The 27,604-nt window shown below is 44.7% G+C and overlaps 1 protein-coding gene across 1 annotated transcript; it reads right to left on the reverse strand.

Annotated features, from left to right (window-relative positions):
- Nucleotides 1-7,625: 7,625 nt before the first annotated feature.
- FOXB1 (forkhead box B1) lies at nucleotides 7,626-10,806 on the reverse strand. The gene is made up of 2 exons (XM_020877691.2): nucleotides 10,388-10,806; nucleotides 7,626-10,109 (listed from the first exon to the last, which is right to left on the reverse strand). The coding sequence occupies exon 2, from the start codon at nucleotides 10,057-10,059 to the stop codon at nucleotides 9,082-9,084; it is 978 nt and encodes a 325-aa protein (XP_020733350.1). The 5' UTR covers nucleotides 10,060-10,109; nucleotides 10,388-10,806; the 3' UTR covers nucleotides 7,626-9,081.
- Nucleotides 10,807-27,604: the final 16,798 nt, after the last annotated feature.

The following is a 27,604-nucleotide window of genomic DNA, read 5'->3' on the forward strand; positions in this document are numbered from 1 at the left end:
ATGGTTTTTTCCCACCAAAAAGCGTTGATTCTAGTTCAAGAGGTGATCTCCACCTTAGTCACGAGCTATGGCACTCTCTGCTTGTTTTTCTGCCCGGGTCCACTCCAGGCTGCCTGGATGTTCTTCAACTGACAAGCACCCCATCGGCACCTGTGTCATGTCTCACAGAGCATGAAGCCACTTGACTAAAAACAAATAAGAGCTGGAGAACCTAGAGTGGGGAAATCAGACATGAAAGTGTCTTATAAGAAAGGTGGAAATGAAATGCTGCATTAACAAGACAAAATCAGAAGCTCAGATTCCTTGGCCATCACCACCCCAGGGGACCCTTCCTGCCATTTCCCACCTTGAGAGTTAACATCTCATAGCTGCTGAAAAAATGATATAGTAACACCTGCTGTGAGCCTGGACCCTCTAAACCAGGAGTCCCCAACCCCTGGGATCTAATCCTGATGATTTGAGGTGGTACTGACGTGATAATAGAAATTAAAGTGCACAGTAAATGGAATGCACTTGAATCATTCTGAAACCATCTCCTCCACCCCAGTCTGTGGAAAATTGTCTTCCATGAAACTGGTTCCTGATGCCAAAGAGGTTGGGGACTGCTGCTCTGGCCTCCTGGCAGTCTGCTGGAGGACCACTTGTTTACAATGTCTAGAGGGTATCACAGAGTTATGGAATGGTTCAGACTTGAGGGTGGATCCCTTTCTCCTCAGACCTGGGACTAAACAGTGACCATTCCTTTTAGTTACTCAAAGTATTCCTCAGCCCCACTTCAAGAGCTACAGCTTGTCATTCTTTCTAAACTGCCTTACAATGAGGTGAGCTTACGTTATCAGATAAAGCCTTCATTTTGATAATGTCAGTACTTCTGTGATTTCTAATTTTTTGTTGCGTTGATCTGGCATTGGTGGTAGGACTGAATTTTTTTTTTTTTTTACTTTCAGAACATGGTTTTGATATTGTTAAATTATTTGGATGTAGATAAAGGAATGTATCAGTGGGAATCATCAAATGAATAAAATAACCGACTTACCTGGAATCTCTCTGGACTTTCCAACTCTAACATTCAGTGTCTTCATGATTCTTTCAGTGTCTCCATGATTCTAAGTCCAGCAGTATTGCTCTGGGTCGAGGGCAGAGAGCAATGGAAATGTAAGAACTGAAGCAGAATCCTAAATTAAATCACATTATTGAATTTGCAAGGAGCTGTTAGGAAATTCCACATGTCAATGTTAATGTATTTTACATCATAGTTAGGTATAAAAACTCACTGCAATGGTCTTTGTAAAACTAGCAAATCAAACAGACAGACAAACAAAAAAGCAAACCTAAAAACATTAAAAATGCCCCAATCAGGAGAATTCATTTAGTTGGCAGGCTATACAACCATTAAAGCTGATGGTTATGAATATTATATATTCTCATGTTATGAAGACACAAGGAAAAGTGAGATATACAAAGCTATATATACTGGTTATAATTATGGAAAATATTGACAAGAGAAACTGGTTATTTTAATATATGAATAGGAACATATAGAAAAAACACTTGTATTACAGAGTTGTAGTATTTTTACAGTAAAGTCTAGATTTCTAAATGAAATAGAACAAAAGCAAATATACAATGAGAAATCAATATAAATCTCTTCATAAGCACCCCATTTCTCAGTGCAGTTAGATTCCAAGTAATTATTTTATGTGATTTATTCAGCATCTGTCATTATAAGAATTGGATAATGTTTGGCTCCAAAGCAAAGAATAATTAGTTGTAGAATTAATCAAATTGGTGTTTATATTTCTGTGTCAAAGTTAATCACTTACATTTTCTTATTTTGTGGGAGGAGTTTGCCTTTTATTAAAGCTAATAGCATCCAAAGTATTGCAAATGCATTTCAAAGGTTAAAATTGTACAAACTTAGTATCGCAGCTGAAATGTACAGTCAGTACTCTCACTTACTGACACCTGGAACAAAGGCAAAGCATTTTGACTTAAACTAAAGAGACTGCACTCATAACTCCCATTCATGCAGCCAGTTATTCCTCTGTGTTAGGGACAGGAATCATGGCATATATACCATCTGGACTAATCGGATAGTCATCAGATTTCATCCTTGTCTGTTGTTCCTTAGGCTACCCTGTTGTCTCCCTCCCCACCAACAAACACACACCCACACACATACACACACCCACACACATGAGGATGAGAACTCTTAACATCTTCCAGGAAGTCACAGAAATATAAGATGCAGACTGACTCATCCATTGAACATGGAGTGTTGGGTAGTCATTTGTCAGTTTTTTTCATCCAATATGAAATCACATCAGGAATCTTGAGACAGACCATTATTTCGGCTTATTGTTGTGGCTGTTTTGTAGCTGACATAAAATATCACAGCAACCAGGGTGATAGGGAAATTTTCAATGATCGATTTATTGAAACAGTTATAGATAGACCTTCAGTCTATCAAACATATGTAAATAAATAATATATATGTTGACATTTCCGAGTGAGCAGACCCTTGCAGCTCTGTCTTTTGCTATGGCAAATCTAGCAGGGGAGTTGGATGCTCGGTGTTTTCCTGTTGTGTGAAACCATTCTTGGCTGTAATGTCTCTCCAAGGAGCTGCTCTAATTAATGTAAAACACTCTAGATACTACTTCATAAATACTAAGCTTCCTCTAAGTGGCACAAAATTAAGATCCTCTATTGAACAGTTTCTCTATATGCTCCTGTGTGCTGGAATCATGGACCAATGCATTGTATTTCAGAAAGGAGGGGAGAGAAATCAGTAGTAAAAGCAGTTTGGAGACACTTACTTCTGCAAACCAACAGTTCTTTCTGCACTTACAGTGTACCTTAGTAAGCCCAGTCAACAGGGAACACTCTGGGGAAGAAATTATTTGAGTAAATAAAAATATACAGGCTGCAAAACATGAATCAGAATCACAGTGTCTCCAAACAACAGATATTTAAAGAATGCTTTTTATCTGTGAGCTTCATCTGCTCTAATTAATGCTCTGAGTTTGTTCCTTCAAAAGCTTGCAACCGATTTGACATCGGTTATTTGCAGACACAGGCAAAAGGAGGCTGCCTCCAAAGAACCTTTTGTCCATATATTACTGAAAATTTCTGGGAGGAAAGTCTTCTAAGGAAGGTTTTATTTAGCCAATTATAATTTTTTCATGAATGTTTCCTGATACCTTTCTTATTTTACCATTCTGATCAGTTTATTTCTTATTATCACTTACGGTGAGTTTGATAGCTTATGGTTATGAAACAGCCAGCTATTTCCTCAGTATCTTTTATGTAGCTGTAGGTCTGGGCTACCTCCTGTCCCCTGCTCCAGAAAGCAGTTCCACAAATTAAATGAAAAATAGTGTTGAATATGACCTAACAAATCTCTAAGCTAAAATGAAAAGCGTTCAAAGTTTGGATGTATCTGGAAAAAAGTGCCAGACACATTAAAAAAATCCAATAAAAAGCCCTCCCTATACTTCCTCCTTCAGATCAGATCTCATTTAGACTACAAGTTTTAGGAAAATTGGTTCATTCCTCTGCAGTCACATCTCAAAAGCTGAGAAATCTGCTGCTTTATTTTTCCCTGCTCTGTCTCTGGAAGCAGCTCAAACAGCCACTGTAAGCTTTCTAAGGTGTTGACAACATAATCTATAAAGTTCATCAAAACAAAAATATCAGCCATTGAAGATGCAGGACAGAAGTATCTCCACAAGATTGTCTCAGTTAACACAGACACATGTGGCTTTTCCCCACCTCACCTCACCCGGGAATGGGATATGAAAATGTAAGAAGATCTAACTTGAAAAATCTAACCAAAGAATATCTCATCTCTTGATTTTTACTTAACAAATTTACAGTCACAGTGCTCAGATAGGGTAGCTATCAGAAAGCGTGTATGTATGCACGTACATACGTGGGAGAGACAGAGAAAGAACAGTACTGAGCAGGTGAGGTTGAAAGCTGAGCTTTCAAGTCTGTTGTGACACCACTGACCAGATATTAGTTCAAAGAAGAAAACTGGATGACCCAGATGTGATTCTGCACTTTGAAAACAAGCTATTTATATAATCCGTGCCAAGCAGGGAGGTAAGAGGCTAGGAGATGTGTGTGATATACTGATGTTTATAATGGTGTAGATAAAGGTTTGTTTAAATCAAAGTTATTATCTTAGACCCGAGTGTCAGTTGACCACCAGGAGCTCCTTGAGACTCCTGAGGCCCACATAATGACCCCCCCACTCATGGTCTTCCCCTCCCCCATTTTTGAGAAGCCAGAGGATGCCTGCTGCATCTTGCACTGTAGTGCAAACAGATCCCCGCAAAGAGAGAGGAAGATAAAATGAATTTAAATTCCAAAGGGGTTCCAGTGCCGGTTTCCTAGTCCCCGAGTCAGCAATGTGTTTGTGAAAATTCAGCCTTTTTGTCTCCCAGTAAAAAGGAGCTAAATCTACATCGGTGGCCCAGTCTCGGGTTGCTATTCTTTGCATTTTCTATTCGAGTGAATGAGAGTGAATGAAGTGGCCGGGACCCTTCATTTGATCTACTCAATTGCATAAAGTGACAGAATTCTAATATATTTGTTTAATGCTCTTCAATGGGCTTTCACTTTTTTGCTTGCAAATGAAGCAAAGTTTCATCCCCCTTTAACACCGGGACATATTTCATAACTCAGGCCGTGGTTTGAAGTGATCTTGAGAGGAGTTTTAGATTCAAAAAGTGGGAAATAAAGAAACAGATGTGAAGTTATTGTAAATTCCTAGAGTGGGCTCTGGGGCTATTGTGCCCCCACGGCGGGCGGTCCAAGGGCTGTGCCTTTCATGCTGTAATTGAAACATATTAATTAGATAATTTGTTGTTAGTTTAAACGAAACAAATGCATCCCTTTTGAGGCTTCACAGCTGGTGGGTTGGATTGTTTTTGTTTTGTTTTTGTTTGGGTGTCTCTGTGTATATGTGGCTTTAGGAGAAAAAAAATTAATTGACATTTATATTAAGAATTGAAGAACAGATTCTGATCCTGTTGTTACTTAAATGGATATCTTTTTACAAAGGGAGTTTCCATTTGCAAAAGTATAAACCCTTCCTGAACCACCCCCCCAATCTGGCATAAACTAATGTAAAACCTTCTGTTAGAAGCACTTCCCTTGGATTCTTTCTCCCTCCCACCTACCACTTGAGCACCTGGCCAGATTTATGCTTCCAAGACACTCAATGTTCTCATCTATTTTAAAGGAATTAAGCTCGCTGCTGTAATATTTAAGCCATTCCAAGGATCATTTACTAGCACCGCTCCTGCTAGTCTTCAGGCTTCTCAAAACCCCCAGCCCAGGCAATAGGAACAGTGAGAACTTCAACAGCTTCTCTCTCTCTCTCTCTCTCTCTCTCTCACACACACACACACACACACACACACACACACACACACACACACAAAACTCATCCATTGTGTAAGCATTTCCCCAAATCACAGAGAAAGCCACTTAAAAACACAGTTGAGCACAGAAGCATGTTAAACACCAAAAGTAACAGAAGAGTCCAGTTTTCAAATCAAAAACCTAAATTAAAAAAAATCAATATTGTCCAAATTTACAAACTAGAAAATAATATAGCTTAACTCCATTCTCAGGGTGAGATCCCTAACATATACACCTTACTGTATGGGGTTGTCTCTTCCAGTTTTATTTTAAAGCTATGTGTATTGACTTTGGACTTGAGCCAGGTGAAAAGATTTAACATGACAAAGAGAGCCATTGAAAGTATGGAAGTTATAAACTTCCTTATTTGTGGGGTACTTCAGCTGAACTGGGTGCAAGTCTCAAAGCTGGAGTTGAAGTGGGGTGGAGGCGTGTGTGTTTGGGCTGCCTTTGGATTCCTGATGAAGGTCAAAATATCATCAATGGATTTTTTACTTTACTCATTCAACTTCGTCTGAGAAAAGATGCCTGCAGTGGTGAAAGGAGGACTCACAATGCCGTAGTTATTTCATTCTTTGCAATACACCATGACGAACTTAACAGCTGAAAAGCACATTTTCAAATGCTGACTTGAAATCAGTCCTTTGCTAAAAATCAGAAATAGGACCTGCATCTTATTTGCCTCTTTATTAAATGTGTGTATGTACACACTTGCCTCTAAATTCTATTGCTGCTACTAGGAAGAGCATTTTACCTATGTAAGCTGAAAATTTATAAAACGTTTGAGGCCCATGTTAGCCCTTTATGCTCCCTTCATTCTCAGTTCAAATGCAGTGTTAGTGAATTCCAGATTAGAATACTCCAGAGGTGGCTTTTAATTTTATTTTGCAGGAAGTAGTGAAAATCGTATTTCATTTTTTTAACTGTAGATGATTTCTGCTTGGGAACAAAGTTTCAAGAGTTTCCTGGCCCAGGGTGGATAAGTTTTCCAGGCTTTCTTTAGCTGATCATGTTGATATAATTGTGAATTGGGCTTGATGAATGAGTTTAGTTGTCCCCTGTCTGACGAGCTTTAGTGGCTTCATGCATTTTAATCAGTCCAATGATTCATTTATTTTCTACCTTTTTTTTTTTTTTTTGGCTGTGTGTGGGATCCTTCCTTTAAAAAAAAAGTCACAACAGGATTAATTATCCTTTGCATTAATCCTAATTTTTTTTCAGATAGCCCTCTGAATATATAAAGGTCGCAGGTGCTGAGGGTTCTCCTAGTGGAGTATAGTCATGATGATTTCTGAGTGGGTTTCTCTGTGTTGCACAAGGTCTCTTGTTTAATCATTTTACACAGTAAAGTGTTAATCACCATTTAAGTTTGTCTTTGTCTTGTAACTTCATTAGTTGAATACACACCTCACTCTGGAAATATGGTGACCCCTTCAATTAAGTTTTAATTGGCCTTGAGCCATACATTCTTGGCAAACTTTAATTCTCTGCAAAAATCTTAAGAAAAGCAAATACTTACAGGCAGGTATTTAACTTCCTTCATTTCTTTAAAATAAATGCAGCAAGCATTATTTTCCCAGATGAAGGATTAAAGAGAAATCTACTCAGTTAAAAGTGAACAGGTTTCTTGACAAGCTACTTTTAAGTAACTTCTGAAAAAGAAAATTTCAACGACTGCAATAATTTAAAGGACCAAGGAAATGAAGGGTCACTGCAAATAGGTTTATCAGAATATAAATATTGAGTAGGCAAGTTTGCTTTCAAGTTCTGTATCTCCATATCACCTCTACCTGGTTTCTATAGAAGCCTTATATTCATACAACTACTGTCTATTTTGTAAAATGCATGTTTTAAGATAGACAAATTAAATATAAAGTACTATTTTTTTTCCACTAACAGTTTCTCTTTCAGCACTACACATGTGCCCCTGATCTATACTAGGGAATAGATTATTTCCTCTCTCTCTCTGGGAAAATGTCTTCAAGAGTCCCTCTGAATAATTTCTCCCCTAGTCTGCAAGTGTATAAGAGGAGGTTTGTTTTAAAAATAAGTTATGAAAAAGACAAACTACTCAGACAATGAATTGCAGAAAACATGCTTAAAGAAGCACTACATCTATCTTGGGTAGAGTTATTGTTTGTAGCAACTCTTCAAAAACACACACAAGTAAAATTTGAATTTACATATTTTAATGAGAAAATATTATTTGGACTAGGTTCATAATTTAATGTAGACACCTTTTTAAAATTCTTTGTCTTAAAACAGGCATGCTGGGAACAAGAACATCAATATTTAAAACGCCATGCTAATTTTGTACAGGGAGGGAGAAAAAATGAAAGGTAAAAATGGTACAGCTCTGATGACACTACAACTTTTTTTTTTAACTTAAGCAGGTCACACCAGAACAACAGTTTGTTTTCCAGCAAATTACCTAAGATTCTAAAGGAATATAGCAAACAAAAGTGCATTTTACACAGTGTATAATCATTCCTATTCACAATCATTTACATCTCTTTGCAGCCCTTGAGCTTCTTGGAAAAGTTCCTGTAGCAAACAGAAAGACTTGTCCGTGGGAGACCTATCCGGTGACACCTCCTTCATGTTACCAGTCAGCTTATCTCAGTTCTTCTAGGGTTGCCCTTGATGGTTTCTTAGTTTGGACTTTTTTCATTTTCTTTCTTTTTTCCTTCCAGCAATAAAATAAATAGTTTAAAAGGTCTCTAAGTAATCGGAAAGTTAACATCCTAATTAACTTTCCCATACCCACCCCTTCCCTCCCCTAAACCTGGCCAGAAATGCAGAGTAAACATTCACATTACAACAGGTACTTGTAAAGTGGGCTTTGCCCGCTCGCCCGCCAAAGCAATACGGATTCAAGTTCACTGTTTACGTTTTACCGGGCGCTTTGTAAACATACAAGGTTACTTTTACTTTTATTTTGTTTGTGTTGAGGACAAACGTCTCCTTCCCAGCTTGGTAGCCTCTCCCCTAAACTCCCAGCACCAGGAGCCTCTGGCAGAAAACAAAATTCAAAACAAAAAAACCCCGCAGAAGCCGTGGAGGCAGGGCCGCTTCTCAGGGAAGCTGTGGTCCGCCCGGCCCCTGCCGGATGGGCGGAGGCGAGTAGGGTAGGAAGTTAGTGGTCCCTTTTCGCGGCAGATTTCCAAGACGGTAAATAGAGATCTGGCTCTCCGCTGGGTGGTTGCAGCCCTCAGGGGAGATATGTTCCAGGAAACCTCGGAGACGGTTTCTCTGGGCTTGGAGCTAACGGCGCCGCGTCCAGAGCCTCGAGGATCCGGGCAGAGCGAAGACGCGCTCCTCTCCGAGGCGGCAGGAGGCAGGAACTCCCCTGCCTCTTCTGTGGGAGAGGGTTTCGGGGCCCCGGGCGTGGGACGACTTGGCTCAGGCGTTCCCTGCCTTTCCCTCCTGGGGGCGAGGACAACTCCCACGCGCGCATCCTGGCCCATCTGCAAGTTTGTGTTTCGTTTCCTGGGTCCAAAACAAAAGTTCTCACGGGGAAGAGAGGGTTGGCCGAATGTGAAATGGACAAATTAGGGTGTCCCAGGTCGAGGAGGGCAGGACTGGGAGCCGGGGGAGGCGAGTGAGCTGGCGGGGAGGGGAAGAAGAGGGGGCGCCGGCCTCTGCGGGTCAGTGCACCGCCACTGAGTGCAAGGCGGAGGCCGGGCTGGTGAGCGTTTCGCTGGGAGTAGCGGGGCTGCTTTGGCTGGTGGCTGTTTGAGAGGACGTGGGGCTCAGCGAGGGCGGCGAGTTCGAGAGCAAGGTGGGGATGGGCGCAGGCAGCGCGGGCAGGGCAGGCACTGCGGCCGGTGTGGGCTTGATGGGCACGGGGATGGCGGGCAGTGTCTGGCCCGCTGCGTGACACAGAGGCTTCAGTGGCACGCCGTAGGCGCTGTAATCGCCACTTGCCATGGAGATGGGGGTGGCTGAATCGATCATGCCTGCGGAACCGTACACGTGTGGCCAGCCAGTGCCCAGCGAGCTGCCCATGGTAGTCAACTGGTTGGGGAGCGGGTAGGCGGCGGGCACGGGCTGCATGGCGGAGAAGGCCAGCCCCCCAGGCATCTTGTACTCGCGTGCGATGATATTCTCAATGGCGAAGGGATGCTTGAAGCCTGAGGGCTGCGCTACGCCGCCCAGGTTGTAGGCGGCCGTGGGCATCTGCGGCAGGTGCGTGCCCGAGGCGGCCAGCGCGCTCAGGCGCAGCTTGGCCTGCTGCTGCAGGTACTGCGCGGCGTCAGCGGGCTTGCTGGGCGCCAGGTGGTCCGACTTGAGCACCTTGAAGCGCTTGCGGCGCCTCAGGAAGCTGCCGTTCTCGAACATGTCCCCACAGCTGGGGTGCAGCGCCCAGAAGCTGCCCTTGCCAGGCTGGTCTGGCCGCCGCGGGATCTTAATGAAGCAGTCGTTGAAGGAGAGGTTGTGGCGCAGGCTGTTCTGCCAGCGCTGCGTGTTCTCCCGATAGTAGGGGAAGCGGTCCATGATGAACTTGTAGATTTCGCTCAACGGCAGCATCTTCTCTGGCGAGCTCTGGATGGCCATGGCGGTTAGCGATATGTATGAGTAGGGCGGCTTCTGGTCGCTATACGTGTTGCGGCCCGGCCGAGGCATCTTCTTCTTTGCCCCCTCCTAGCTCTGGGTCCGCGCGGGCCTGCTCGGATCTGGGAAGGGGGTAAAGATAAGCGGGGGAGGGAGGAGGATGTGGATGCACAGACGAGGTCAACCAGGCCAAGAACAGACTTCGGGGTGGCGCAAGTAGGGGGCTTTGGCGCTAGATCAGCCAGCGCCTAAGCTCTCTAGCCAGCAACTTTATGTGTCGAGTGGGACGCAGCCAGGGGGCGCGGGAAGGGAAGCCGGCGAGCGGCGTGAGGGTAGCCTGGAAGTAAGCCCGGACCTGGAGCGGGAACTGGGGGTAGAGATGCAACCGTGAGCCGCTCACCTTAAAGTTGCCTCAAGTTGCGCGTCCGCATCCGGGATGGGGCTGCTGCTCGCCTTGTCCCTCCCAGCGCGCAGCCAGGGCGCAGTGTCCGGGTTCGGCTGGGCTCCGTACGACTCTGAGCTCAGCCCCGCAGCGCCCCGCGTCGCCTGGTCCCTGGCGCTTCTGGCCGTGCGCTCCGCGGGCGGCCGAGCTCGGCTGCGGAGTTCCGGCGCGGACGCTGGTGGCAGCGGCCTCGGGGCTCCGGAGGGCGCTGCTCTGGGCTCCGCAGCTCCGCTGAGCTAGGTGGCTGCCTCCATGTCCTCCCTGGAACCATCTGATAGTTTTAAGCGGTGACAGGAGCAGAAAAGACCCCTGTAGCGGTGCTTCATTAATGTGCCACTTCTTAGCTATCATATGACAATCGCCTTGGGAGGAGGAGGAAGAGGAGGGGGAGCGGGGGATGCAGAGGGAGGGGACTGAGCGAGAGGGAGAGAGCCTGGCCAGCTCTGGTTTCTTTCACACCTATTTACATGGACACCTTGGCCAATAGGAATCACTTCCAGCTCAAGACTGGGCGAGGGGGAAGAGCCTCTGCCACCGGTGGGAGCAGGACGCGCCGGCCAGGGTGCGCGGTGTGAAGGTATGGGGTGGTAGCGGCGGGAGCAGGGATACAGGCTACAGGCGACCACTCACATTCACAGACCGAGCTGCTGCGCAGATGGTATTTGACATGGAAATTGCTTGGCTATTGGGGTATTTTGTTTCCTTTGCAGTGTATCGGGTTTGTGTTGTTGGCTAACTTCAGGCACGGCTTTCCCCTGAAGCAGACCCTTTCCCTGCGCTTGGCATTACCCGGGAATGGTTACACGGGTTATTGTAATGAAAATACACCTTCCCCTAGTCCTCCGAGAGGCAGGTCAAAGTTTGATTTGGCCTTCCAAGACTGCTTCCTTGACGCGGCACAGTGGGTGTGTAGCCTTAAGCAAGGGTTTTAAAATACAACAACAAAAAAATACTATCGGACAGCCACGTGTAAGAGCCCATTTTGAATCTAAGTGTATTGGCCAAATTAAAAAAATTAAAATAGTGTATCTGGGCAAATAAGCAAGGTCTTCACTTTGTAAGCCCTCCAGGACTCTGGTTAGACACAGGATGGAGGCTCTGGGGCTGTTGGGGAAGCTGGTGTGGGGACCTGGGGAGAGCCTGAGTTTGGTTGACACAGTTGTCTCTCGCTTTCCGCAGGTGGTTTAAAACAGGAGTAAGGGGTGGGCTGAAAGTTTGCATTTTACAGCCGAAACTTTCTCCCCACCCCCCCTTTTTTACATAGAAAAAAGTTATGTAGGGTTTAGAGGGCACACCAAAGGCTGCCTGCGGCCCCACTAAAACTGCAGTACCTTCTAGATTTGCAAAGAACCAAAGGATTTTCCTTATTTTGGAGAGAAGAGAGGATGGGGATGTGCCTAGGATCACCCTGCCCAGTGTGGGTAACTGGTTTCCTTCAGTTTGGATTCATCTCTGGAGATTCAATGAATTATTATCATTATCATCGTCACCATCATCATCAAACTGCTATGAAATAGTGAGTTAACCCTACCCGCTTGCACGCTGTCTACAAATGTAGATGGTAGGCATTCCCACTCGTTTCTGCACATTCTCTAACCTTTATGCTTTTCAAAAGAAATTTCTACTATCTCGTTTTTAAAAACCCAGTACCTGTAGCCCACAATAAATCGTCTTCAGTCTGAAAATGTAAGAACTTTTCTTTTGGCAGGAGGAGGCTGAGGTGGTGGTAGGAGATTTCTGGGTGTGACATTTTGACACTTAGTGATATTAGAGCATTATTAGTATAGCTGTTTGGGGTTAGCATAAAAAAGATCTTTAAACATGCATGCACGTGTGTGCACTGTACATGCGGACACACATACACACGCACACACCCTCCATTAACCATAGTTTCAGAGGTGGTCAATAACTCACCAAAACGTAACTTAAACACGGTGAATTTAGGAGATTAAACAATTTCATTAATATTGAAATGGCCCTCGCGTCTAGGCTGCCTTGCTTGAGATGCAAGCACACGTTTTTCAATATTAACAGAAGTGCTTGAAGAAAAGAATAATGTCACCTTCTTAATTCAGAAAAAATAACCAAGAGGAGGAGGTGGGTGCTCAGGGTGGAGGAGGGATGCTGACCTGTCTCTGGGGCATTACTGGAGAAAGGCTGACAAACCCTCTACAGATAAACCAGTTGGACCCCAGAGGAACCTCTGCGGAGGTTGGGCTGGAGGCAGTGGTACTTGCTGGAATTGCAGCACGCTTCAGCTTCTAAGGAGGTGCAGCATTTGGGGGGTTTCTTGGCGAGGCCAGGATAGGCTCCAGGGTCCCGAGATAGGAGCCTAGGAAGCTCAGGAGATTGAGGGACCCACTGATAACTAGTAGTGAGGGCTTGTATTTTCCAGACTGAAAGGCTTTGATCCAGTTTTCCTGCTTCAGAAGGCAACTGGAATCCGAGGTACAAGGAGGGCAAGGCAGAAGCCCTTCTGGGAGGGAGAGGTACTAGCATCGAAGCGCCTAAGAATTTTTAGGATCCTCTAAGAAAATATGTACACACACACACACACACACACACACACACACATATGCTCATAGTGTTTTAAGAAGGATTGGATTTGGGATGTGAAAGATCTCTGTTCACCCTGCAACAGCCAGGAAGATTCTTTTCGATTCTTTTCTACTGTGTGTGTGTGTGTGTGTGTGTGTGTGTGTATGTGTGTGTATGCGCGCGCGCGCGCATACACACACACACCCCCTCCCCAGTAGTTCCCTCGTATTAAGGGTGGGGGATGGGGAAAGGGAATGTTTTTGTTTTAACAATTGGCATTTTGTTGCCTTGCAAAGGGTCTTTGTGTGGCTGTCGAAATCATTGCTCCGAGTAAACAGAAGATTAACTAAATTCTAAGAGTAAAAACGTTTGGGTGAAAAAAAAAAATCCAAGTTGGAATAAATCTCTGTCTGTCTCCCTGGGAAAGTTGTCACCACCAAGTTGGGGACATGGGAGGATATAAGTAGGGATCCTCAAAGTTTGGCTCCAGTGAAAATGGGAAGTGAGGCACATTACCCATGCTCAGGGCTAATTAAAGAAATTGCACCTGATGGCGCAAGTTTGTCTTCTGTGAGGAGTGAGTAGTTGTGAGATGCACATTTAAAAAGTGTACTTTGCTGTAAAATTGAACCTTAATTTCCTCCTGAAGATCTACAAAGCCCAGGGGAAGGGACAGATTTGCATGCTCTTTAAAGAGTGTTTTAAGACTGGTATTATGAAGAAGAGAGGGAAGGAGCACTTTCCAGAAATCTTGAAAAGTGCATCAGTCTATTGTATAGAACCCAAAGCAAACAGAAGCTTTGGGGAGGGAGCACATCCGACCTGGAGGCTTAGGGAGTTGTTGGGAAAACTGTATAAAATACACATAAGTCAATTATACCCATGTGCAAACCAACTGGAAATCTCTTTCGTGCAATAGCCATTCATCACCTCCGGAGCCCACCACCGACCACCTTTCTGCTTGGAGAGTTCGCAATAGCCTCTTTTCTCACAAGCTGGACCACACACGGCTACAGATTTCGTAATAATTTATGCTAATTTCCCTCCATAAATCCACAATTCGCTTCAGTGGCACCCGGGCTGCTGAGGGAGTAAAAAGGAGACAGAGGGGTGACAAATACAATATTGATTTTGATTCCTTCTGTTGTCAAGCAGGTGTGTGTGCGTGAACGGTGGGGCTGGGGTTTGGGGGCGGGGGTTTGAGGAGAGGAAAACTATACAGAGCCCAAGCCAGCGGCTCCATCCACACTCCAGAAAGTAACGCGCCCTGGTTTGTTAATATTTACCAAACACCAACGGGAGGTGGAGGAGAGTACCCGGCAGCTTCCGAGGGTTTCCTAGGCGCCAAAAACAATACCCGCCTTCCCGACTTGGAAAGTGAACTCCGTGCTGCCTGGAGCGCTTTGGCTAAGCCTTCCTAGGCCCCCTTCTCCTCCTCCTCCTTTCACTCTGGGAGTCCTCCCCTCCCTCTCCCCCATCCCCCCTCTTTTCCTCTTTCTAGCGCACTCTTGTCCCTCAGTTTTCTTCACTTTACTTTTTCTCCCTCTCTCCATTTTCCAGCATCTTTGTAAAATGGGCAGTAAAAGTGCTAGGAAGTGGGGGTGAAGGTCGAGGGCTTGTGCTCCCTCTGACCCGCCCCAACTTTTCAGGCTGCCTCCCGCAGGTGCCCAAGTCCTCTGGTCTGAGAACCCACGCTAAGGCACTGTGTCGCTTTGTCAGTCTTCACCAAATCTGTACTTTGATGGCATGAAATGACTTAGCTTTCCTTTAAAAAGGATTTTGTTCCTGGGGTATTCAGCACTAAAACAAACTCCCTCAGCCTGTCAGTGGTCAATTTTTGTAAAAAATTAAAAAAAAAAATCGTTCTCCTGAGTGCCCCGGAGACCGTCCTCAGAACAGGTGCACCTGTAGCCCCAGCAGCCCAGCATGGCACAGCCTGGCTCTAACCTTGGGGATCTGGGGACCAGAGGGACCCTGCTCAGGAAGTTCTCTCAGCCTGGCAGCACTGGACAACAGGGTCTTGCAGGTCCTGGGCCCACACCCAGTTGAGCGCTGCATCAGGGAAACCTTTTGGCCGTGGCTGTCCCATGCTCCCAGGAGCCTGGGCTCATCCTGCCAGGCCAGTTTGATGAAGTCTGGTGGGAAATCAGAGTATTTGAGGAAGAGAGGTGGGGGAGGGGACACATGGCACTCTGGTGCCAAGGGCCAACCGGCAGCAGCAGGACTTGGCACCCTCTTCACCAGTGCTCCCCAATGCCACCCCAAGCACCAGGCAGCCCGAGTAGCACAGTTATTTTTCAAACCAGAAGGAAGGAACCTCTCACAGGGGACTTTGGATCCATGCATTTCATTGGTTGGTGACTGGCCTACACAGGGTTTGGACCTTAATTCACATCAGAGAGATTGAGGAGGAACTTTTGATGAGGAGCATACTGCCTAAAATCAATACCCCCCCCCCCAATCTTGCTGGATTCTGAGGGAGGCAAGAGCCTCCACCTCCTGATCACTCTTTACTCCCATCCAAACCAGGAGGGTGTGGGTGTGTGTGTGTGTGTGGGGGGTGATATTCAGAGGTGTCTCCTCCCCATTCTCTGCTGCCTGGCCCTGGATATGGCCTCTGGCTATGGCTGGGGCACCTGAAGTTAAAATCTCTTTTCCTTGGGGTTGTGAGAAAGGGAAAGGCAACATCTCACACATTATACAATTATTTCCCCAGCAGCTGCTCCAGCTTGGAGAATGTGGAAGGCTCAGTTTTCCCTCCATCTCAAGCAGGAAAAAACAGTAGCCAGAGATAGAGGCTGGTCTGCTTGGCATCCATCCCCAAGAAGTGCCAACCCCACCCATAGTAAACAGGCAGTTTCAATGCCCCTGAAAACAACTCTTGCCGGCTCCCCATAATGCCCTCTCTTTGGATTCTGTTTGCTAAATACCATTTGGTCTTTGCTGGAAGTGGTTTGCTCTGAGATTTCAAGGCTTTAAAGCCCAACTTTCCAAATCCAGTCCCTTCTTTGTACTAATAATTGCATCGCTTTAAATTGGGCATTACCAAACCTACATATGTGCTTGTCCCAAAGTTATTTGCCAACGGTTGGTGGAAGGATTTTTGTTGTTACTAAACCCTCCCCAGAAGTTTTGCCCTGCACTGTGTGAAGTAGAAGCAGCAATTCAAATCTATTATTATTATTATTGGAGGAAATATTGCTAAAACCACCTTGGTATTGAAGGGATTAACTTGCTTTTCTCCCAGCCCCTAACTCTGGGGTTAAGACAGCAGTAGATCAACTGTATAATGTGTGCACTGTTCGCTCATTTGTACAAGCAGAACAAAGGTTGGACTAAGCCAAATTGCATTGCACTTGTGAACCGAGGCCCGATGTGAAGTATCTTTTACAGCGGGGGGAATGAGAACAATTTCGTGTATGTCTAAAAGGGAATAACAAAGCCACTTTCTCGAGCATCTCAAAGTGAAGTAGCGAGGCGTGACATTCCCAGGGTGAGGAGGGACAAAAGCAGGGTCAGGGGGATGAAAAAGAGAATCAAACAGCCACTTTCACATGTCTGCCCTCAACTGCTGCACCTCTCCATAATAGGAAACAAATGTTGTAAAAGGGGGGATTGCTCCCATTCATTCAAAATAGCAAATGATAGCTAAACAACATTGTCAAAACTGAATCAACTTCTGTGCAGTACCACCCAGAAAAAGGTATTGTGTTTTGTTTAATAGCGGGGTGGAGCAAAGGGTCTTTTTTTTTTTTTTTAAGGGGGGAGGGGGAGAAAATCACCCTATACTTTTCATATTAATTTTCTTTGTCAAGAATTACTTGTTTGCTCAGATTTGGGCAGGGGGTGGGGGGAGGTCAGTATCTCTGGTTAGGCAGCCACTTTTTAAATGTTATTTTGGGAGAAGGATTTAGGGAACGCCGAATTGGAAAGGTTTTTAGCTTTATGAGGTGTTTCAAAGCTTCCAATAAGTGGGAAGAGTGTTTCGTTTCCTTTGACTGCATTATCTGGAAAAATTAAGATAGTGATTGCAAGAGAATATTAAGTTAAATCCTGTACAGTAGGTTAAATGTCCTTTGCTTAGAAATTTGAATAAAATCAATTCTGTGGAGAGGGGAAACTGCAGAGCTCTGAAATGAAAAATATCTTGCATCCATAATAGTTGTTGGTGCATTCGCTCGTTTTAATTTGTTTTGAAACCGGATAACCTGTAGGTCTCCAGGCTTAAAACCCTGGGCTTCTGCTTTGTTTGTTCAGAGAGGAGGAGGAGAGCTTAACCCGGTAGACATATGCAGTATGTGTTTTCTTAATGGCAGAAGCAGGTCTCGCTGAAGTCCACAACAGCCTTTAGATATAATAACTCACTGTGTTCCTGGGATGGTTAAAACTATTTGATTTCTTTCTCTCTTCCCCCCCCTTCCCCCCAGCCCCTCAACCCGCCAATCCCCCCAACACACACCTCGTTTGGGCTTTTTTTCCCTTTGGTCTCCATTCGTCCCCCGCTGAGCTGCCACCCACAAAGAGGGTTTGAAAAAGAAAGACACCAAAGAAAGAAAGCGGCTGATCCTTACTGGCCTCCCCCAACTAAGAATGGCTGGGAGGCGGGCCCTGGCGGGGCCAGCAGCAGCGGCCAGGAGCTCGCCTGCCCTGGGCGGTGGGGTCCCTGGGCGGCGGGGTCCTTCCACTTAGGCGGGTCTCACCTGGGACCAGGACTTTGCTTCTCGAGTCCCAGCGCTGGGTGCCCACCCCCTGCCATATGCCCTTCTCATCAGCACCGACTCTGCTCTAGGCTCTCACTTTGCTCACTCCTGGTGGGTCGCTGCGAACAGACTAGCTGTAGGAGATACCCGGTTGCCCCGAGTTTACCAACGCCGCAGAAATGGATGCACCGCCCTCAGCGTTCCTCTATCTCTTCATCTCTTTCCTTCCCTCTTTCCTCTCCCTTTCTACCGTCATCCCTTCTTTATCAAACTCAGGTTTCAATTTCCACAGCAGTAGGGACATCAGATTTTAGGTCTGCAAACAAACTAGCTGCCTTCCCATCACTGCACAGTGTCTGGGATCCACAGGGCATTTCCTCATGTACCCTGCCGGCACAACCAAAAGAAAGGAAGGAAGGGATACGGGTAACAAAGCATTCAAACACCCTCACCCTCACGCAGGACCCGCACGCCTTAGCGGTGAGTGGTGGGCTATCAGAAGTGATGGACTGCGGAGAGGGGGGTAAATCATTAACTTGACCGATCATAGCATCCGTGTGGCTTTTAGGAAACTTCCGCTCTTACAACTGTGGTTGACATCATTCACCCCCCCCCCCCGCATCCCCACAGCCACCCTAGTAAACAACCCCTCACTCCCCCATATTTAATATTTTTACTAAGAAAAATATATTTAAAATAAGCAATAAATCTGCACTGCTATTTATCTCTTAAAGTACCTCCCCCCCTGCATCTTTTGGGTGAATCCTGAATCAGAAGGATTTAATTCCAAAAGGCTGATATGCAGGTGATTTTTTTCGGCGTGACAACCATTTGTTTATGGTGGCCATAGTGATTTGATTGGTGGAGTGGATGGCTTCCTTTAACTAAAGTAGGCTGCCTTTTCTTCCCGTGCAGACAGTTAAGAAAACCTCTCACTTCACCGCCGCCCCCAGCATTTTGGGTTCAAAGTCTTTAGCTGGTTCTCCCGAATACCCAAAGTTTGGGGGAAGTCGGTCTTCAGTTCTGTCCATTCTTCATTTATTTTTCTTTAATTGCAAAAAAAAGCTGTACATAAATAGGGTAAAATAGAGAACCGTAGAGAGTGGATCAGATCCTTCTTTTTTCTCCACATTTGTTACCCTTTTCAAAAGGACAGAGGGAGCCGCGGGCTTCCTAGGTTCCCCTCATCTTTGATAACGATTAGCAACTTAGGTTTTCCTTCGCGTCCGGATCCCCGCGACCTGTTGATGAGTGAGTCGCGGAGCGCACAGAGCTCCGCGCCAAAGTTGGTTATGTAAACTGCTTGTGTATTTCACATTATCATCGCGCTGTCTGGAGGCAATGTAGATTTTCTAAAGATCTAATGAATAAACAACCAGCAACTGCTGGCGGTGTAATTTACATTGTTAATGCCTACATGTGTATAATAAATATGCATTTGTATGTCTTCAAATAAACTCTTTTTAGTTTCTAACCTGTGGTGATTTTTTTTTTCCCCCAAGAAGACGGAGGGTGGAGGGAATCTCCTCTTTCCAAGGAATCTCACTTGTGTGGCTCTGGTTAAAAATGGCTCTGCCGTCTAGCTGAGAGTAGAGTCCCTCCTACCTGCCGAGGAAATCTCGGCTGGGTTGGGCCCTCGCACTGGACTCGACAAGGAAGGGACAATGTGCCCAGGAACTTAGCCGCGCGGTTTGGGGACAGTGGCGCTTTCTGTGGGAATAGGAGCCGGGAGAAAGGACAGCATCCACAGGATTCGGTATTCTCCCCCGAGCTATCGCCCTCCCCCAAAGATAAGTGCCAAAGACTTCTCATAGATCGCTATTTAGGTTGGGAGAGCTGGGTCTGCTGTGGCTTCGGCAACCTCAAGGAAAAGTTTCCGCCAATTTCGCTACAACCTTCCCCGACGCGCCTTTGTAGACCACTTTGCGGACAAGCCTGAGCGACAGACAGCAGGGAGAAAAGAAAGGGCGCTGATCCGGGTCGGGGTACTAGACTCTACTTCATCAGCCTCTTCCTCTAGCAGGGCAGGAACACGGACGCTCCTGGGAGCCAGTGCCTCCGAGCCGCCGGGTTTGGACGCAGCATAGCTGCTGTTTTCAGAAGTCGAACTCCCTCCCAGCGCGTCCCACGCCGCTTATTTCAGGCTGGGCGCCGACGTTTGATATCTCTCCCCTCCACCAACCAGGTGCCACTTTCTTAGCGCGCTCGAAGGCAAATGTCTCATCTTTTCCCGTCCTAGATCTGGAATACATTATTTTAATTAAGTCTATGGCGATTTACTTTCCTCTGAGATCTATTCCACGGTGCAATTAGGAACGTATTGGTGCTGGCTCATATGAATATTCAGGAGCGTGTCAATTAATTAGCAGACAGAGGAATCTCATTATGGTGCTCAAAACCCTTTTAGTGTTAAGCAGAATTAAGGGGGTATTTGGCAATGCGCTGGATTAGTGAATATTTTATTGTGCACTCATTTAACTTCATTATCATAGCACTTACACTACTCTCTGATTTTATTAATTAAATTGCTCGTTAATTTGCCCAAAAAGGATAGAAGTCTTAATGTGCCACCCAATAACTTGGACAGTAAACTTTGGCCCCGCTTGATCTTCGCTCTGGGTCAGAAGAGGACAGATGGCTGCTTGCACAGTCCGGGATGGAGGCGCGGTTCCTCTCTCCCTGCATCCGGCAGCTTCGGGGAGAGCAGGTTCTCCGGCTCCCCACACTCGGACAGCAGCCTGCATGTCTGGGGGGGAAGGCCCGCCACCGCAGAGCAACTTATTCGCTTTTTGGCTCCGGGACTGCCTTAGAAATAGTCTTCTTCTTACTCAAGCAAAAGAAAAAAGCCTTTCACCGGCTCCGGAGAGTGCGGGTGGACTGGCCACGGAGCCAATTTTCCAGGGACACAGGAAGCGTGCTGATGACCACGATCAGCGCTCCCAGGCTTCTCAGCCTCCGGCCCCTAAGGCGCGCTGTTTCCCAAAGGCTTGAGCAAAATGCACTTTGTGATGGCAACACCCGCGACGCCCCCTACAGGCCTGCAAAGCACAACACCCACACCCGTGGCTGCCTAAGGCCTCTTCTTGAGCACACTGCCCTCAACCCGGGCCACCCCTCAGGCTAGGCATCGTCTGGGTTCGCACCCATGTGCCGTTTATGCTCACCTGCACCTCCCCACCCATCCTGCCCCCAAAGGTTAGAAAGACAAATATTAAAATTACTTTCACAAAGGGAACTGCTAAAGAGATCCCAAATTAATATGCATGTAAAATTAATTAGTTGCATTTTATGACATCAAAATAAGTACCTGGGAAACAGAGCACCTTCTGGGCATTGGGAACATATGCTGGAATTAGAGTTAATTGACTAATTACATAAATTAGGCATTAATTTTGCAACACATCAAGTATAAAAGATATCTCAATTAATTGTGCATAAATTACCAGGTGAAACCGGGCGGGAGTCCGGCCAGGATCCGGGTTCCCGAACTCTCTACTATTTAGGGTCCCAAAGCTAGGCGGCGTGGCAGGCGCCCAGGTCGAGACTGGCTGGCGGTGGAGGAGAGACCGAGTCTGCGCCGGGAATCACAGCCCGCGCAGGCTGATGACTCCGGGCAATCGTTAATGTGAAGGAAACTCCCCCACTCATTAAAATCAATTACATGCAGTTAGATTGATCAGCTTTTGTCAGAAAGGAGCGAGGCAAACCCTTTTACTAACTTCCCTTCCCCAGCAAGTTCCCATCCTGCCACCCGTTTCTCCCCCATCTACCTTAGCTGGTTCTTAGCAATCTCAGGCCCTGGCCGAGTGAGTCCCACCATCCTGGTACTGTTTCTCTCGCTAAGGAGGTCAGTTTTTCTGGACTTAACGTCGGCTCTCGGCCACTTTCTATCGATCTGTTCTCTTGCTGGGCTGAACTGGACGCCAGGTTTCTCTTGGCGGTTCATATTCTTACAGGCTCACCACTACTCCTCACCCAGGAATACAACTTCAAGGAAAGATGCTAAGTGATTTGAATCTCTTCCGTTTGGAGGTGAGTGCAAATTAATCTACTAGTTGTAAAATGTAGGTAAATAACCCACTCGTTCTCCCAGAGGACTGGTCTGTGGGAGTCCTTAGCTTCCTCCCTCTCTCTGCTGGCCCCCCACCCCAGTGGTGTCTGTGACTTCTCTCCTCTCTCATGAGTGAAAGAACAGAATGGATACAGCATGAATGTTGAATTTAATTTTCCTGGGGCTCCTTTCTCCAAGGGGCGCTAGTGTGTCCAGGGGACACACTATTAATTATCCCACAAAACCCACCAAATAGAATATTTGCCCTTAAAACAGATTATTGTTGGGAAAATACTAATGATTTTGGCAGTAACTTTCCCCTATGTTTCCTACACATTTTAAGTAAACCAAAAAGAGGTGTCCTAAGGTAAAAGGGTTATTTGCGAAGAGGATCAAGTCATGCCCCTTCCGAACCCCAGTGAAACTGCAGCAAAGCTCATATGCCTTCCTTACATAAATTACACCCAATTATAACACAGTTTGATCCTGTTGATCTAATGGAATATTACTAATGGAGGGACAGATTTTTCAGCAACTTCTGAGCTGTCATCTTGTGCCCGGTGGTTTACGACAGTATCCAAAGTCACAGACCCAGCTCTCCGCCCGCCCCCCGAGATCCCCAAGTTGTAATCATTTTCTTCTTTTTGCCAAAGCAAACACAGTGAATGAAAGGAAATCCTGAGAAACACTTTATTGCCTGATTACATGTATCTTCATCAAGATGCCTGTGTGACATTTGTTAGAATATAATCCTGACTGCTGATGGGCTAAAGAAACCAGTGAATTCCTGAGTTTACAGAGACAAACATTCATCTTAATGTAGAGGTTTCCTGAGGTAGCCAGATGCTGAAGGTACTTGAGGGAGATGTTGACAAGTGGATAATTGTCAGCAGAACTAAAACAGACACTTTGTTTACAGTTGAGCATGATTAATTGAGAGTAAATAAAACAGCACTCTATAAAATCACTATCCAAGTTCAAAAAAAGCTGTATGTCTCTAGGAATAAAAGAAGTAGACTTATTGTACAAGAGCTAGTTTTGCCAGACCCTTGAAGCAGCAGCTGGCAGTGGTGTGGATCAGACATAGATATATGCTTTATTGCCTTCCAGCTGGTCTGTTTGCTTTTTTTTTTTTTTTAATCTTTTTTGCCAAATTTATAGAGCTGGATTAGAAATATTTTCTCCCTGATTAGCTGAGTTTTAATTTTCTCTTATTAGAAGAATATTCTTCCCCCCTCCATTTTCGCTTTAAAAGGTAATGCATTTAATGTGAAATAATTTTCAAAATGAGCCAGACATGATAAACTCTGATGCTGTCAAACAAGGCTGTTAAATGCCATTGTGATACTTCAGTTTGCAAGACAGCATTTCTATTCCCCATGGTTCTAATAAATTGCAGAGGCCAGACTCTAGTAAACATCTTAGGATTGTCCAACATAATAAATTTTAATGAAACAGGAAATAAGTCTTTTTTTCAAGGCACAATGTGACTTGTGTACACAAAGTATTTTGTTGGCCTCTATCCTGCTAGACTACAGGGTGACCAGGTCAATACCCTTTTAACAAACTTTCCTAATCACGTTTGTGCAGATTAGTGCTGCCTACATACCTGTCATTGACCTTGGATAGATACCTTGGATGGATTGATTTATGATAATCTATAAGCAGACATTCTATGCATTGTAATAAAATGCCCAGTGAAATTCAGAACAATAAGCCTAAAACAATTGTTTTAGATTACTGACAAGTCAGTTAAATTCAGTGCTCTTGTCCTACTGTAAGGATGGATATAGAAACACAAGGCAGGCAAATAAGGTGCAAACTGAGACTCTGTTTGGACTGCTGGGAGAGAACTTTCTCTTGGGACTTCTTGCAGTTAGAAACTGTAGGAACGTCTGAGACAAAAACAGAAGCAGAATTTGTGGAATGAAAGGATAGACAAGAGAGAGATAGAGGGGGAGTGGAGAGGAAAAGAGAAGACAAGAAGAAGGAAGGGCTAGAGGAAGAGGAAAAGAAAAAGAAAAGAGATGAAATCCTCTGTCTTCAAGTGAGCCTTCAACTTTTTGTGAATCAATACTTTTTCTTTTGTCTTAGGCCTGTTTGAGCTGTTGTGAAGGGGTCATCCCCAATGTGTGCGTTATGTGTTAGTCGCTCATTTGTGTTGGACTCTGGAACCCCATGGAATATAGCCTGCCAGGCTCCTCTGTTCATGGAATTTGCCAGGCAAGAATACTGGGATTCTTCAGGGAAGATCCCCTTCTCCAGAGATCTTCCCAACCCAGGGATTGAACTCAGGTCTCTTGCATTGCAGACAGATTGACCAATATACATTTTTTTTAAAAAGTCGTATTAATTTGATTTTTAAACTGAAGTATGTTCAATATCTTGTAATAACCTATAATGGAAAAGAATCTGAATATACATTTCCTCTTGTCATGAGGCCCACAGTAGCTTTCATGGTGAAAGTCTTGCTTATTCCTTCTATTTCTCCTAAGAGGAGCAACTCACATTGGTCCTTTACTCATGAAGGGCCACTTGGGTAGCTCTTGGGCTTTGGGTCCCAAGGAATTTCAGTTCTTTCCTTGGTGGACACTATAGCTTTGGTAATTACACACTTGGAATACTTTTCAGGGCTTCTAGAGCCTACCAGTCTTAGGATGAGTACCTAAAGTAATGTTTCTATCAGCATATCCCTAAGCCTTTAAGAAATATTAGAGGTCCTTCCTTCCTTCTTTCCATCTTTCCATCCATTCATCCTTCCTTCCATAATCATTTCTGAGGACTAATTCCATTGTAGGTCAGCTCTGATAAATTTACTTCGCTATAAATATTTCTTTCTTTTTCAAATTTTTATTTATTTGGCTATACTGGGTCTTAGCTGTGGCACATGAGATCTTCAGCCTCCTTCAGGGCCATAGAGGGTCTTCAGTTGAGGCATGTGGGATCTAGTTCCCTGACCAGGGATCAAACATGGGCCCCCTGCATTGGGAGTGTGGAGTCTTAGCCACTGAACCACCAGGGTAGTCCCTTCACTGTGAACTTCAATTGATGAAAGAAGATACATACTTAAGATTAGGCACCAACTTCTGAGATTGGAATATTTTTCATGTTGTAAATTCTTCATGATTTTGAAGTCTTTTAAAAAATAGATCCTTTCGTTTGTCCCTCACAGTAACCTGTAGAGGAATGAAAACTATGAGTGAAAGTGGCTGATAGCCACTGAGTGCTTTGTATTAGGCCATCAGTTCTGAAAGTGTAGTTATGAGGCCCTAGAGTTCTCTGAGAGCTGTACATGGGTTTCATGAGGTTCAGACAATCTTCACAGGAAAGCAAGATGTTATTTACCTTTTCTACTCTTGTCTTTTCACTCGTGTACAGTGGAGTTTTTCAGAAGCACCATAACATGATTTTTGAAATGGTTTGAATACAGAAACAGACATGAGAATCCTGTTGTCTTCTTTTAAGCGAGGCATTAAGCATATTTGCAAAACATGTAAAACACTAGCAGTCTTTTCATTTTTGTGGGGGGCGGTTTAGAAAGAATGGCTGTTTTTAAAATAAAATTCATTATTTATGCTATCATGTAATGACTTTATTATTATTGAGTTAATAAATAATATAAAATTATTCCCAGTTTTAATTTTTTTAGGTTTTGCTAACATTTTTTAAAATTCATTTTTATTAATAATTGGAGGATAAATGTTTTATAGTATTGTGTTGGCTTCCCTAGTTTTAGTTTTGTGTGTTTTCTTTAAAGATAATTTTATTTTTTATTTTTTTAAATTTTTGGCTGTGCTGGGTCTTCATTGCTGTGTGGGCTTTTCTCTAGTTGTGGAGAGCAGGGGCTACTCTATTGCATTGTGAGGGCGTCTCACTGCAGCGACTTCTCTTATGGAGCATGGACTCTAGGCATACGGGCTTAAGTAGTTGTGGCATGTGGGCTCACCTAGTTGTGGCTTCCCGGCTCTGGAGCACAGGCTCAATAGTTATGCCACGGGGCTTAGTTGCTTTGTGGCATGTGGGATCTTGCCTGATAAGGGATTGAACCCACATCTCCTGCATTGGCAGGCAGATTCTTTACCACTGAGCTACTAGGAAAGCCCTTTTAATTTTGGATGAAGTCAATGTTGTTGTTGTTATTCAGTTGGTAAGTCATGTCTGACTCTGCAACCCCATGGACTGCCGCACTCCAGGGTTCCCTATCCCTCACTATCTCCCGGACTTTGCTCAAACTCATGTCCATTGAGTCAGTGATGCTATCTAACCATTTCATCCCCTGTCGCCCTCTTCTCCCGCGCTCAATCTCTCTTAGCATCAGGATCTTTTCCAGTGAGTCGGCTGTTTGCATTACATGGCCAAAGTATTGGAATTTCAGCTTCAACCTCAATCCTTCTGATGAATATTCAGGGTTGATTTCCTATAGAATTGACTGGTTTGATCTCCTTGCTGTCTAAGGGACTCTCAAGAGTCTTATCCAACACCACAATTCAAAAGCATCAATTCTTCAGTGCTCAGTCTTCTTTATGGTCCAACTCTCACATACATACATGACTACCATAAAACCTATAACTGTGACTAGATGGACCTTTGTCAGCAAAGTGATGTCTCTGCTTTTTAATGTGCTGTATAGTTTTGTCACAGCTTTTCTTCCAAGGAGCAAGCGTTTTCTAATTTTATAAAGTCAATATCTGTGTAGATAAACTCTGATAGACAAATGCCTCAGGGGTAGGTTCTCCTTTCACCTTATTCCAGAAATAAGGAAACAAAGGTTGGGAGAGAGCTTAGGAAACCAAGAGGTTCCCCAATGTTAGGTGTGATGGGAAATTCTCTGCTTCCAGAGTTTGAGATCTGACTTCTACTTTATAATTGAAGTTGGAGTGTTCCTGTTCATTGTTGAAAATGGTAGGACCTGGAGAAGTTATATGATTTGCCTAAGCTCACCCAGTCAGAAACAGAGCTAGAGCTTTAACAGATTCTTGCCACTGTAGCCATTCAGTATACCTTTTATGGTCCATTCATTGATGTGCTAAGAAGCTGACTCTTGGTGGGGAAAAATCTTCATTTGTAGTATTCACCAATTTCTACAGTGCAAAGACTCCCACCATGACTGATATCAAGCCATAACTTGATAATAGTTGAGAGGAGATGAGCATACCCAGCTTTGGTGAACTGGTAAAAGCTGGCTCAGGTATACCACCACCTCCATCCTGTCTCCCATATCATTTTGCCCTTTTTCTTTGAAAGTATTTCTAGGTTACCTGGTGGCAACCATGGTGTGGTAAGTAATTCCCTGATCTTGAGCTCAAAAGACGTGGCTTAAAATCCCAATTCTGATACTTACCAGCAGAGTAAGCTTTGGCAAGTGACTTCATCTCTCAGACTCAGTTTCTGCTTGTAAAACAGGGGCAATAATATTGGCCCTGACTATTTCACTGTGTGTGTCTGTGTGAGTGAGTGAGTGCATGTGCATGCATCCATGTGTCTTGTACAAGAAATGCATTCGTTTATATGAAATCACTTTGTGAAATGCAAAATGTTATAGAAGTGTAAGACATGGTGACTGAGTTGACCTGTCCCTTGTTATCTGTGCCTGGTTTGTATTCTTCCTCTGGGACTTCATCACCAGGTTCTTTATCCCTGATCACAATTGATGGTTTTCATCTTGTGCTCCTATAATACTTTGTCCACACCTCTGTTTTGTCACCCATATATCAGCTTATAATTACTTTTAAGTCTGCCTGTCACCAAAAGAGTAAAATAGTTACATTCTCAGAATCTAGAGCAGTGCTGGTCAATAGAAATATAATGTAAACCACATATGTAAGTTTGAATGTTCTAGTAGCAACATTTTAAAAAGCAAAAAGAAACAGGTAAACTTAATTCACT

Source organism: Odocoileus virginianus, chromosome 6 (genome assembly GCF_023699985.2).
Source record: "Odocoileus virginianus isolate 20LAN1187 ecotype Illinois chromosome 6, Ovbor_1.2, whole genome shotgun sequence".
NCBI lineage: Eukaryota > Metazoa > Chordata > Mammalia > Artiodactyla > Cervidae > Odocoileus > Odocoileus virginianus.